Source organism: Aplysia californica, unplaced genomic scaffold, assembly GCF_000002075.1.
Source record: "Aplysia californica isolate F4 #8 unplaced genomic scaffold, AplCal3.0 scaffold00246, whole genome shotgun sequence".
Taxonomy (NCBI): domain Eukaryota; kingdom Metazoa; phylum Mollusca; class Gastropoda; order Aplysiida; family Aplysiidae; genus Aplysia; species Aplysia californica.
The window spans coordinates 418374-432116 of NW_004797516.1; the positions used below are offsets into that span (position 1 = coordinate 418374).

The 13743-nt window shown below is 37.5% G+C and overlaps 1 protein-coding gene across 2 annotated transcripts in view; it reads right to left on the reverse strand.

Moving 5' to 3' along the window:
• Positions 1–13743, reverse strand: part of LOC101857952 (DNA replication ATP-dependent helicase/nuclease DNA2) — a 41687-nt gene that overhangs the window by 18144 nt on the left and 9800 nt on the right. For both annotated transcript variants that reach the window (XM_013083643.2, XM_005100388.3), the window contains exons 5-17: positions 13570–13662; positions 12619–12696; positions 11228–11386; positions 10765–10789; positions 9939–10087; positions 8144–8269; positions 7123–7179; positions 5587–5629; positions 3507–3596; positions 2710–2827; positions 2300–2471; positions 1465–1650; positions 553–672 (exon numbers count right to left, since the gene is read on the reverse strand). In XM_013083643.2, coding sequence (XP_012939097.1) covers positions 553–672; positions 1465–1650; positions 2300–2471; positions 2710–2827; positions 3507–3596; positions 5587–5629; positions 7123–7179; positions 8144–8269; positions 9939–10087; positions 10765–10789; positions 11228–11386; positions 12619–12696; positions 13570–13662 — 1416 coding nt within the window. The remainder of the gene's footprint in view (positions 1–552; positions 673–1464; positions 1651–2299; positions 2472–2709; positions 2828–3506; positions 3597–5586; positions 5630–7122; positions 7180–8143; positions 8270–9938; positions 10088–10764; positions 10790–11227; positions 11387–12618; positions 12697–13569; positions 13663–13743) is intronic.

Consider the following 13743-nt stretch of genomic DNA (forward strand, 5'->3'; position numbering starts at 1 on the left):
GCAGGCTTAGAGAGCCAATCACAAGTCCATCTGTGATAACATAAATGTAAACGTTATGTATTCGTCCCATTTCAAAACAGCAGAGGATCAGCAGAGAAGGAAAAAAAAAAAAAGACACAAATCTGCCGAAACAAGGAGAGACAGGTCAAAGCAGGGCTGCCCACCCATCAGCATAGGTTTTCGTAATCAACAAATACAAATTTAGTAATCTGGATTCAAACTTCGTACAATACCTTCGGTACTTCTAAAGTCAAATGATTTTCTAAAAGCGAAGTGGCACCAAGCTACGACAAGGGCACAAAGCAGAGAGGGTGTTAAAAGCTAGATCTGCCTTCTGCACGTGACGTGACGATCTGACCGTCCGAGTTGTCTGGTGGGTTTTATTCATTTTTACACTTGTAAGGTTTGCAGTGGGTTGGAGTAGCCATTTGTTTAAAAAAATCGGAATCAGGGGTATTACGATTGTATTTCCGTAGAACTAAATAAAAATGGTAATGACTCCACCAAATTCATAATTATTTTGAGCCCCGTCAAAGGTGAAGAAATACTTACTCGGGATGTCTTAGGAAGGTAAGGGAGCAACCCTTCCCTTCTGTGAAACACTGAGATTCCGGAATGCCAAGTGCAGAGCAGCTGATCACAAGGTTCCCAATGCAGTCGCCCATCGACTCCCTGTTACACACGGAAACAATGCCTTTATTTGTCTCTCAAACAACCTCGTCAGTTCACAATTAGATTACGCTCATACGACTGTGTGCAGTTGTGAACGCCGTAAAACTCTTACTAAACTAACCTAAAAAACAAAAAGGTCTTATTTGTTCATTTGTTTGAGTAAACAGCAAAGAATTGACATAATAACACTAATATAGTGCAAGGACAGAGCAAGACAGACAGAAACAATAGAGGAAAAATATGAAGATGAACCTACCAGAGGTACCCTCTAACCATCAGCATCGCAGCTCTTATTGTCCCCAAAGACAAACAGAATCGACAACTTTGTTATTCTTTCCAGAATATAGCTATCAGGTGGGTTAAGTTTTTTTGCTTTCTTTGTGAGCAGTATTAGACTCACAAAAAATAAAATCAACATCAAGGAGTTATATCTTCGCCTTGACCAAAAATCTACCAGACGGAATTCTGTCATAAACTGAGACTTTAGCCTGCATGATTTTAGTCTCATTCATCTCTTAATAAACATCCCAGTCTAGTGTAAAGACTGGTCCTCCAGGCTCCCGTATAGTTTTGGGTGTCCCTGCCTACGGCTGGGTCAATATTTCCTTTCAGTGCCTCGATCATTGGGCAGGCTTGTAACAGATGGTTTCCTGTTTGGCAGCAGGTTCTGCACTGACACAGCTCTGAATTCCCTGTACTAAAATTTGTGTAGAGGTGGTGTTTTAGTTATTTGGCTATAGGACAAAAACTTTTATTTTTATTAGTATTAAAAGTAGTATTAAGAAACTCTACCTTTCTCGACTGCTCATCGTCCAGATTTGCTTGAGACGAGCACGACTAGACTCTTCATCTTCCAGGTCTAGACACAGAGTCCAGTGTGAGAAGTAGCTGAGATCTTCTTGACCCAAGTGCTGCAGAGACTCTGGCACAAGCCGGCCCATGGCATGATTTTCCCTGATGTTCTGGTCAGTGTCCAGTCTGTAACAAAGAATCAGTGCTGTCACTGTAGTCAGGAGGCATAGAGTGTCATGCTCTTAACTTACACTAAAGCTGAGAAATATTTATTGATGTACATTTTGTTGGGGGGGGGATTCAGGTAGGGAAATGACAACTCTCAGTAACTTTTGGTACAACAAACTTTGTGATGCACATTTATTTTAAAATATACCATGAAAATTGGCACCTTTAAAAAAAAGTTCCACTTCTAAGTAAATAAAAATAAAAAGGTGGGGAAATGGCCAAATAAAACAGGTTAAGAAGGTAAATTTGTTTTATAATTTTCAAAACTGCGCACTCTGACAAACTTTCAGTTCACTATGGAGAGCACCATTTGACTCAATTAATTCGGAACCAAATGAAGGGTACAGAAAGTCATGAGCGCAAAGCTATCCGGCGACAATGGCCGATATAGGGGCACAGGAGAGTTCATGCAGTAGTCACCTTTGGTCTATCAAGGTGGGAATGGGTTGACTAAATTGGCATCAGCATCATTTAATTTCAAGGAAATTTCTGAGAAGGAAACAAACAATTCAATATTCACTTTTGGCCATTTTACTGTTTGGGTTTTTTTAAAAATAAGTTCATACTCTATAACATGGTATGAACACACTTCAGATGGACAGTTTACCTCTGATACATTGAACAGCTGAGTAGGTGAGCACATTTTGAACAAGCTCTCTCGTTGTTGATTGGTGGAGGAATCTGACCCAATAAGTAGCTGACTTGTCCATCGTCCAGAGTGTCACGACGAACCAGTCGTCTCAAATATTCAGCAAGCCGATTTCTTAACTGAATAAGACCTGAGAATATATGAAACCGTAAAACATCTCAGTTCCAGAAATCCTGACAATATGAAACATATATCATTTTAGACCTTCATCATCACAGCTTAGATCAGTTACGAGACTAGCTCCTTCGCATGCATAGTATAAATATTTAAATACAAAAACAGAACAAAATTTTTTTTATCTCTTTACTGAGAACGTGACTTATTTTAGAGTTCCACAAAAATGTTGACGTAAAAAAAAAATGTCTAACCGCTTTTTGCCTCCGGCTTCACATCAATCGTCTTCATCTGGTTGTGTTTGAGGTAGAGTAGCAGCCCCTGACCTGGATCTGTGCGTCGCTCGGCTGACATCATGGAGTACAGCGTCACCTGGTGAGAACAGAACCATGAACTCCTCTACGACAGCGGGCAATGGTAAAAAATTGTTATCTATTTATCGTAAATGGTTTTTTAAAGTTTTAGTAGAGGTTTTACGGCGCTCGCAACAGCATTCATTCATATGAGCGCCAGAAGATTAGAGGCGTTACAAGAGAGTAACAATGTCCCAAACAACATAATTTAGATCATTTAGGAGACTGTCCACTTTTTAATGTAGGTGTTTTTTGACCCCATTTGACACAATTTAGATCATCTTGGAGGCGGCTCCGACCCTGCCTATCAGGGCCAACCTAGTCTGAGAGGGATACAACATCTCAGCAGAAAAACAGATATCCAATTAAAATTTTCTCCTCAGTCGGGAATCGAACATGGATCTCCTGCGTACAATAGCAAAGCACCTCCTGCTACATCATAGGCTCTGGTACGGTCTACTTCAACCGTGTCTGTCAGATCTGACTAAGGCTGAGTGGGGTGCAACATTCCTGCAGACAAAGACATTCAATTTAAAAAAACTTCTCCACTTGAGAATCCAACCCGCATCTTCTTTGTTCAACGGCAAAGAGTCTAACAACTACAGTTTCCAAACCTCTGAAATTGTGAAACAATGCATCTCTACAGAAGTTAATATTGCATCATCACTGACAAATTAATAATGCAACTCAAACTTTACCTGCCCTTGGTGTTCAACAGAAAAGCTCGCCTTTCCTGTCTTCAGCTCCAGAGGCAAAACTTTCTCACAAACTCCGTACTGTCCCTTCAGCTGGAAGAAATATAGACAATAAGGCAATGAGTCTAAAAGCCATTTAAAGAAGAAATTCTGTTTAAAAACGAGTAAGCTTCTTGCATATAAAGCAACATCAGCTAGATTGTTGGAAAGTATTCTCAAAATAAGACGGCGAGAAAAGTAGCACAACCAATATTTTTGCATTGAAATAATGATAACTTACAAACCTACACTTCGTGTTTTAAGAAAAGTAAGGATTTTCTGGAGTGTAACAGATACTGTTCGTGTATTACATTGAAGATGTATTCTGGCACTAAAATCGATTTTCATAGGGAAACTTCATGACAACTTTTATAAACTTTCGAGAAAATATGCGAATATTCACGATTATATTAGACACATAAAGTTGTATTTGGAGGAATTACTTCATAGCGAATTGTGTGCCCGGTGGATAAAGTTGCAAAATTACAGCTTCTTATTATATGCGCAGATATCATCTTTTCTCAGTATCTGCACCAAAGCTAAGCCGTTCATGTTCCAAAAGTTCTACAGATTTTGTCAAGGCCTTTTTTAAATTTTTTTTTTTTTCATTCATGCTAGTCAAAAAAAAATTACAATTTTGCATTGCCGAATCCAGCGCGTCTAACGAAATGACCAGACAAGTTACAACGTCCGTTCTTTTTTGAGTCTCAAGAGCAAAAATGCATGCTTTGGGTGCATTAAATGAGAATTACCATAAATACAAGGATACTCCAAGAATTGTACGTTGAAAAGTACCAAAAATTAAGTCGGCCTAGACAGAGCGACAGGGAGGTGACCCCCGTGACCCCGACGTGATAAGGCGCCCGGCGGGGAACCCCCCCGCGCGCGGCAACTAAAATTCCACTGCCGGTGCGCCGTGACTGGAGCAAGTTTTAGAGAGACAGAGAAGGATTTGGATTTTTCTCGTAATAAGGTGGCTGTCTGAATACGAGTATTCTCGCAGACTGCCTGCAAAGAATTAAAGGCCAATGAATCTTTGATTTTTAACTTCCCAATTATATAAGGTAATACATTATCATTTGATCTTCTGCAGGGTGATATTTGCACTGCATTTTCACCTTTCTCTCCAAAATAAAGAGAATATCTTTTACAAACATGGTATCCTATCAATGCATTTCATTTTTCCCTCTCCAGCATAATTATCGCTGAAGGTTTCTAAATGGCTAGCTCGGTTTCTGTCAATTTTACAGGCGAGTGGAAAAACCTAAAACGAGGCTGTAATACACATTTCAGCGGTTTAGAATCCAACATCGTAGGAACAATTTGGATGGTTAACCTGGCTGAAACTTTTTAATAGAATCTGATAAGTGATGTCAGTCAGAATTCAGGGGGGAAAAAACAAAAACCGAATTTAGCCGTATAGAATCTTGTAGCAATGATACTGTCCATGAAGACGAAAAACATTACACACTCCACCTGACCTACATCTTGTAATCTGTTATAGTACACAGATGTCTCAAATATCAGGTTTTAACACCCTATGTACCTCCTAGAACGCTCAGATCATCAAGTGACAAAACAACCCTTGTTAAACCTAAAATAAATTACAAGTCATATGGCCAACGCTCTTTTTCATATTTTGCCCCACTTGTTTGGAATAGGCTTCCAAAAACTATCAGAGAAGCAGAAAATCTAGAAATTTTTAAGAAGAAATTAAAAGCATTTCTATTTTCATCATATTTCGATTAGACAGAATCCATCCAAGCTGTAGATCGTTGTGAGTTTGTATTTGCATATGTGCGTATGTACGTATATGTGTATGTGTGTATGTATGTGTGTATGTGTGTGTGGTGCGTGCGTGCGTATGTGTGGGCACACGTATGTAACACTATATGCCTTCAAAATTGATTTGTAAATCCATAATATATATCATGTTAAGCGCATAAAGAATTGCATTAGTGGATATGCGCTATATAAATGCAATCCATTATTATTATTATTATCTATCACATACAGAAGCACAAAATGGAAAAGTCTAACTTACCTTTGTCTTAACTGTTAAATCAATTTTTCCTTTCAGTCCAAGTCTGCAAAATAAACATTTTCCTATAAGAAAAAGAGTGCAGAAACAAAACACACAAAACATACAGTGAACTTTGAATGCCAATCTTTCCTGATCGATTGTGCTTCAATATTTCAGTGTAACAAAGATAAGGCAAAAAGAAGAAATGATCGAACAAAAAATGATTAAAAAGAAATTCTTGCTCAGTCACAATCAAAAGACTTAAAAAATCACAGCAACTGAGCTTTTCAAAGACAAAGACAAGTTTGTGATATACTGTGGGCTTTAGCAGCATTTCAGGCCATTTATTTTCTTCTTTTTCTTCATGAAGAAATTTACTCAGCTGATGAATTCTTGTGCTCTCTCTGTTACCAATTTACCAAGCAATTTCAGTGAAATAATAAACTTCACACATTGGTAGAAAATCAATGTTCATCAGATTACTATATTCCTGTCTTGTATGAGTTTATATTTATAGGAATGAAAGAAAGAAAAAAAAGAGGTACATTCAAAATATAAAAAGGAGGTAGCCCATATATGCGTGGTGGATAAGAAAACCCTTCACATGGATAAAAATTTGCATATTGAGAAAAGTGCATATTCTGATTTAATAATAATAATAATAGATAGCATTTGTATAGCGCATATCCCCGCTCAACAGCAGGCTCTATGCGCTTTACACTATATCATTACCCCAGTAGACCATAGAACACTCCGAAACATTCTCAGCTGCCTGGGAAGCACACAGTGCAAGCAGCCGATTAAGCGCTCAAACACTAACAAACTGACAAGATCTTTCGCTGTCTATAGCCGGGTACCCATTTCCACCTGGGTGAAGCGAGGAAAATTCGTGTAAAGTGCCTTTCCCAAGGACACGTCGGGCCCTTGACGGGATTCGAACCCACGACCTTACGGTTGCGAGTCCGAGAGCCTAACCACTAGGCCACCGACGCCACTGTCTTGTATGAGTTTATATTTATAGGAATGAAAGAAAGAAAAAAAGAGGTACATTCAAAATATTAAAAAAGAGGTAGCCCATATATGCGTGGTGGATAAGAAAACCCTTCACATGGATTAAAATTTGCATATTGAGAAAAGTGCATATTCTGATTTAGGACACTTTGAGTAATAAAAGCATTTTATTTCCTGCAAATATCTTCAATGGTACAAACGCTATGACCATTTGCATGGTGTAGGGTGCGGAAAACATATAACGGAGACAATAGCATAGTAAGTCAAAGATGGTTATTTGTTAAATTTGGGTAGGGTAAAGAAAACATAAAAATCAACATGTTCATCCACTGATTTCGTAGAAGATTTTAATTGGAAACAATACAAAAGATTCACAATTCTAAATTTTCCGGCAAACCTTGATTTCTCCCAGATGACTCCTAATTGATTAAAACCGCATATATCCCCCCCCCCCCCCTGTGAAAAACGGAAGCTTTTCTTTTGCCACAACACATAATGATATGAAAGAAAAAGAAAACATCCTTTATAATAAACCACATATCCTACCTGGGAGACCAGATGTTCTCCTCAATGTCTTGAATGTCTGTCAGTGTCACATCAGACCTTCAACAAAAAAACAGTTGCAATTTTAGAGATTTTCATAAAAGATTTTATTCTTTTTCATTCTAAAGACAGACTTTATAAAATCATACTATAGCAGGATGTGACAACAGCAAAAGAGAGCATGTAAAGGTCAGAATGGAGAGAACTTTCTGACTACAAAACTGAAGAAACTAGTAGTAGTAACCGCGTCACTACAGTCCCTTTGATATCACCTCTACTTCTCTGAAAAAGTTTAAGATAAGATAAGATAAGATACTTTATTATCCCAGAGGGAAGTTTTTCTTGGCTGTACAGGACTGTAAAAACACATGCAGGTATACATTAAAAATTTTATAATTATATAATACTCTCATTAAAATTCAATATGAACGGAGAAGTAAAGCTGACGAAATGTATATTTACATAAAATGCATCATTCAACCACATGCAGGAATTTAAATACTAGACCTTTGGAGTTATATACAGATACATACTCTAAGAGCAACACACATCTATGCTCATTCTGACAAAAGCCTTATGCTAGATGGTAAAAAACTTCTTTTATATCTTTCTTTCTTTTTTTTTGGAGATACATATCTGCCGCTGAGTGATCTTATATAGCAGAATGAAGACAGTTATTATAGAAAATCTCAGGAGCCAAACTGTTATCTTTTGGGTGTAACAGCGAAATCACTAACTGTTACACCACACACTACATAAATGGACTATAAAGAGCAATAATCCTCAAGAATGAAAAAGTGACCATCAAAACATAATCAATAATTTATTTATGGAGGCATCAGCCATCCATGTTTAGGTGCTGTTTTAGCTAACGAAAAAGTGTTCACAACTTTTCAGAAAGACTGCAGAGAGAGAGAGCCTCATGGAAACCCTTGGTCTCTCCAACAAGAATCCTAAACTCATTGGAGATGATTTGTCAATGTCAGGATAGCAACTCTCCTCTGTCATGTTTAGGTGACCTTACCTTGACACTGATTTCTTTGAAGTTTGCTTAGAACATTCAGAGTGGTTCTCCAGCCAAGATTTAAGGGCAGGAATGTAATTATTAATTTCATCCATCACACTTTTCTCCTGCATTCCTCGACTATACCTGTCAACATGAAAGACAAAATAAGTATTGACAAATTTTTTAAAAACAATTCCGACTGAAAAAAAGGATAACATAGAACAGAAAATTATATTTAAGGAATGTCTTTTTCTTAGCTGCTGAAGAGAATATATCAATAGTGAAGAAAATGGTTCTACAAGACCAACGTATGACTGTTAAACAGCTCTCAAGTGAAATTAGAATCAGAGTAGGGTCGACTGAAACGATTCTCCATGACCATCTTAAAATGAATAAGGTGTCTGCGCGGTGGGTACCCTGCCTTTTGACAAGTATTCCTTCATATTTAGACCAAAGACTTTTTGAACCCCCCTCATACAAAAGATATAGCATGTGGATAAACAAGAGTAAGTAATAGTTCTTTCTTTGTACATGCATTCTCAGTCACATAAGCCGGATTGACTGTGTCAATGGTCACAATTTTGCCTACCCACCCAAATAGGAAGGTTGTATGTCACAGACTTCAAAAGAAAAAAAGCTGCCGTGAAGCAACAAAAGCCGTCTTGTAATCTTTAAAAAAAAACCATACACAATCACGAACGAAATATTATAATAAGTAGAACATATCAACCAAAATAAAAAATGTATAAAGGAAAAAAAAGAATTTCCACAGGAGAGAGCAGACTTTTAAAACAGAAAGACATTATCACACCAGTTATTTAAAGCAGGGAAACAGTAAGACAAACAGATGGAAACAGGAAAAAAGAAAGAAGTAGGATCTACCATCGATGCCCTCCACGCACCTGGTAGAGATGATGAAAGAAAGACAGATAACCTACAAGAGATATGGACAACATGAAGAAATGATGTGAGCAGAGGGTCTGTTGGGTGGGGACAGGAGATCAGGATGAGCACACATAATATGTTTCCTCATGTCTACTGCAGATGCTCCACAACAAACATGCCAACAGGCAACAGATGAATAAAAGACAAGTTAAAAAAATGATTTTCTTTTTAAGTGGAAGAAGGTCTCAGTAGCTCGATAAGTATGGTGGTAGCCTGACAAACCGGTGGTCCGGAGTACTATTCACAGCGTTAGTTTTTTTCTCATGTTATCCTACATCCCCTGACCCTGGGGTAGGAAGGATCAAGTACCTAGTCTTCTCATATAAGGACGAAAGATTTTGGAGCTCTCATGTGCAAGTTTCACACATTAAAAATCCATAAGAAGTTCTAACAATTGAAAAGAGCAGGCCTTTCTTGCCACTGTCCATGCAAAATGTTAAAAAATTAATTTCTACCCACGACTGAGGCCACTCTTGTCAGCATGAATATCAAAAGTACCTTAAAAAATGGCACGAAGCTGCTTGTCAAGCAAGGACGGATTCTACGTGCTATGTAGAAGAAACAACCATGGACATAGAATTAACTGCACTGTGAGTAGAAGATCCTACTGTCAGTTACTCCCTGAGTTTTAGCAGGGGTACAAGATGAAAATGAGAAATACATGAGCATTGTCTGTGGGGTGGGGGGAACACATTAAGATCAGGATGCGTGGAGAAGAATGAGAACAGACTCTACAGAAGATGCTCCAACTGGTAACAAATGAGTAAAAGACAAACTAAAAAAAAGAAAAGGGACTTTCCGGCAATCTAAAACAAAAAATCCCCCCAAAACTTGTATTTTTTTTATAGCTAACTCATTCCAGAATTACATGTCATGCAGGAACTTGGCAGTGCCTAGTAACGTTTGGGCGACACGTGAGATTTCCGTCTCCTGCAGAAGTCCGTCTCTGAGCACAGATTGAAACAAACTGTGGATGATGCTGCCGTACAGCATGTGAGCATTACCAGTATCCATGCCCTAGAAAAGAAGCCAGGAAAAATACTGATAAGAGTAAACCCGAAACAAGAAGACAATAGAACAAAATCAATAGTAACAACAAATTTTGCTTAAAATACTGTGCCTTAATATGAGGTATAATAATAACTGAGCTGTATATTGCTATCGCTAGGCCATCATGAGACTCTTAATTTCAGACATCCATAATCTCAAGTGTGGTAAGACATTTACCTTAACTTTTATAGAGTGAACAATGGCTAACGATATTTGGACAAAATAGATACACACAACACAATCTCTTTTGTTTACTTTAGAATTATTCAACCCAGACATAAAGCTGTGGTTTACAATTACAAACAGGAAACAATATCCCAGTTCTCTCAAAAAATGGATCTACATCAGTTGAGCAGAAGTCAAAATTAAAAAAAAACCCAGCAACTGTAGCTATTGCTACTTCTCAACAGCGTGCCATTGCATATAAGAAAATTAGGATTGCGTACAATGAAGCAAAAATAACAAATACCAACAGACAAATAAGTGAGATGTTGAGTAATAATTTAGCAGACATTTCAACTCAGTTTGACCCCAACACAGTATTACAAGCTGTGTCAGCCTGCCACGTTACCAACAACACCAATATATGAAGACACAGGCTACTATTATAAAAATATAAATTCTATACTTTATACTATACCCACCTTATACTTTTCGTTCAGAACAGACCTGCAAAAAGAAATAAATAGAAATGAAAACATATGGAGTAAAAATAACATTGTACAACCATTTAATTTATGGCTAACATGAGAGTCATGCTTTGTTGTCAATGGAAATTCATAAGGACGAAAAGAATGAGTAAAGATATGTGAGGTCCAAGGTTGTCAGCTTTAAGATATGTTTTAGATAAAGTGTAATATTGAGGTTAATGAACTTTAGGAAAGGGGAAGTCTTAATGCTTTCGTTGAGTCCCAGGCCTCTAAGGATCCAGTGTCACAGGACGTAAGGATAACTAACAGAAACTCTGCATCATAGAAAATGTGGAAAAAACATAGCTGTAAAGTGCATAGAGCATGCAGCAGAGACGGACGTGCACTGTATAAGTCAAAGTGCAATTATTATTTTTTTAAAACAACACATTCACCTGTCCAGTCTAAACAAACTTACTTGCGAAGGCAGAAAACGGAGGACACGACAAGTGTACCAGACAGCAGGAGGTCAGGATTGATGACAATGAGTCCGCTTTTGTCACTGATGACATACTCTGCTCCAGAACGTTCTCCGATGATGTTGACAATGTCACCTTCCTTGACAACTGTGTCTGCCCTGTGACAGAAGTTCCAATTTTTTTTTAAACGGTTAAGAAACAGGAACAACTTCAGTATCTCTACACGGAAGTAGTAACCAGTTCAATTCATTCAAGGCAAATACAATTTTTTTGGATTTAAGCACATTGTAAGAGTAAGGGTACCAGCATCTGTGGCATAATGGTAAGGCCCTTAACTGTCACATGCAAGGACTTGAAGTAAGCGGAAATTTTTTTTAACACAGTATGTCCGTTTGTCTGCCGGGATATTATATGCAAATCAGCCAAGGATGGAAAGGACAAGCAGAGGCAAAGCAGCCTGCTCTGCCTCACGATTGATCTAAATTGTATCAATGGCAAACTCATGTACAATAAACATCCTTCCGTGCAAAGCATAAAGTAGCGCAGAAAATATCTCACATCGCATATCACCTCTACAATAGCACGACAAAGACATTGTCCAGCACGAAAACGTTCGTACTAATGTCAATCTTCTCAATGAATAGTTCAAAAGGGAAAAAATTAAGTTTTTAACTAAAAAAAAAAATTAAGGCAGTACGCACATTAATCCACTGATTATCAGGGTTTCTTTCATTTTTTGGGGGTAAGAATTTTATGGAACTTTCAACATCAATAGATCATATAAGTGCTGAAGATTAGAGGTGTTATTATAGAGTAACATCAGCAAGCAGACCCTTCCATGGATCCTGGAGAGAAGGGAGGAGCAGGTTTGGCAGTGTGCCGCCTAAAATGATGCTTATTCTCCAACTTAGTAAATAAGTAATACTAAGAAAAGAAGGAGGAGACTTAAGGTAAATATATTAGATACAGTGGCATCCTGTTACGAGAGGGAGGGGAATGGTGCATAATTGACCCATGTGCTGTGTACAGCAGAAGCAATATTCAGCTATAACCGACTTAGGTGTTTGATTGCTTTATAGCAGTATTCTATCTACAAAGATAAAGAAGGAAAAAAAAGGGGTTTTAGAATAGAGTCTTTATAACAAGACTTCACATTATTTCAGGACTCATCATAAGTGGACTCCACTGTATTTGATAAGAAAGAAAAAGCAAACCACACCAGAGCACCCACCAACAACCTACTGATTATAATGATTATTGTTAATGACCTGAAATGTTAGTAAGAACGACACATAAGCCCATAGTGAAAACATTCTATCTCTAATATATGCAACACATGAAATGATTGTCACAGACTTGTTCCTTTTGTCAGGTGAGGAATCTCACTTACCAGAAGCCTTGCAGTGTGCACAGCGTCTCCTCACAGTCACCATCTCTCACTAGTGTCAAGAAAACCTCACTCTCATCACTGCAGCAAAACCATTTAAAAATAATAAGATAATGGTATCCATCATCAAAGTCAAGATAGGAAATTTGACAAAATCATTTTGTCATGACAACATTTAGAACAAACAAACAAAAAACCTCTTTAGAATTGGAATTCACGCATACTAGATTTAGCTGACAAAAAAAAAGTGTGGTTCTGAAAGTAAGAGATATAACATTTTTAGTTGATTTTAGTTTTTTAGTGACATAGACTTTTTGCTGAAATTTTTGCCGATAATATGACTCTAGGCCAAAGCACCCCGAGTTCACACTTATAACTTTAAAAATTTGCAAAAAAAAGAGGTGGTGGTTCTAATTCTACAATAATAGTGAAGGTAAAACAAAATAAAAGACTTCAGTCTCATTTTCCTTGTTGATTATCAAACTCACAATTATGAAATCTAGTATAAATCCCTGAAAAACCAAGACAGTTGGCAGAAGTGTCTTAACAAGTTTAAAAACATGCAGAGAAGAGCCAAGCTCTGGGGAAGGAGTAAAACCATTTGTTGTACCCTCTCAGAGCTTGATCACAAAAACATGGCATATCGTCCGCAAGCTGTTCAAATTTTCTAAGCTCGATTTGAAATTCATCAAAGAAAGAAGAACAAATTGTTCCACTCTCTTAACATTTGTACCTAATTTATGTATCCTTTCTTGCACTTTTTAGAACATTCAGAATTTGAATTGTGACATAACATTTCATGAGTGTATGTATGCAATCAATACCACAAACTAAGAAATGGCAATAAGAAATATTTCCAAAATGTTTGGCTTTGTACAGCTGAACAGCTTGTCGTCGATAGACTGTATCTCCTGCACTTGATCATTATATTATAGTATTGCATTTACTGTATACCTCTTCCTACAAACAGTCTTCACGGTGTATCTTTCCCACAAGTCAGTGAAGCAAAATTCAGGTGACCTCCGACTATTTGCTTTCAGAGCAGATCTGGGTGTGGGCAAAAGAAAATATACAGTTAACAACAATTATGTCACTTTTAGCATTCGTCATATACATATGCAACAGTCG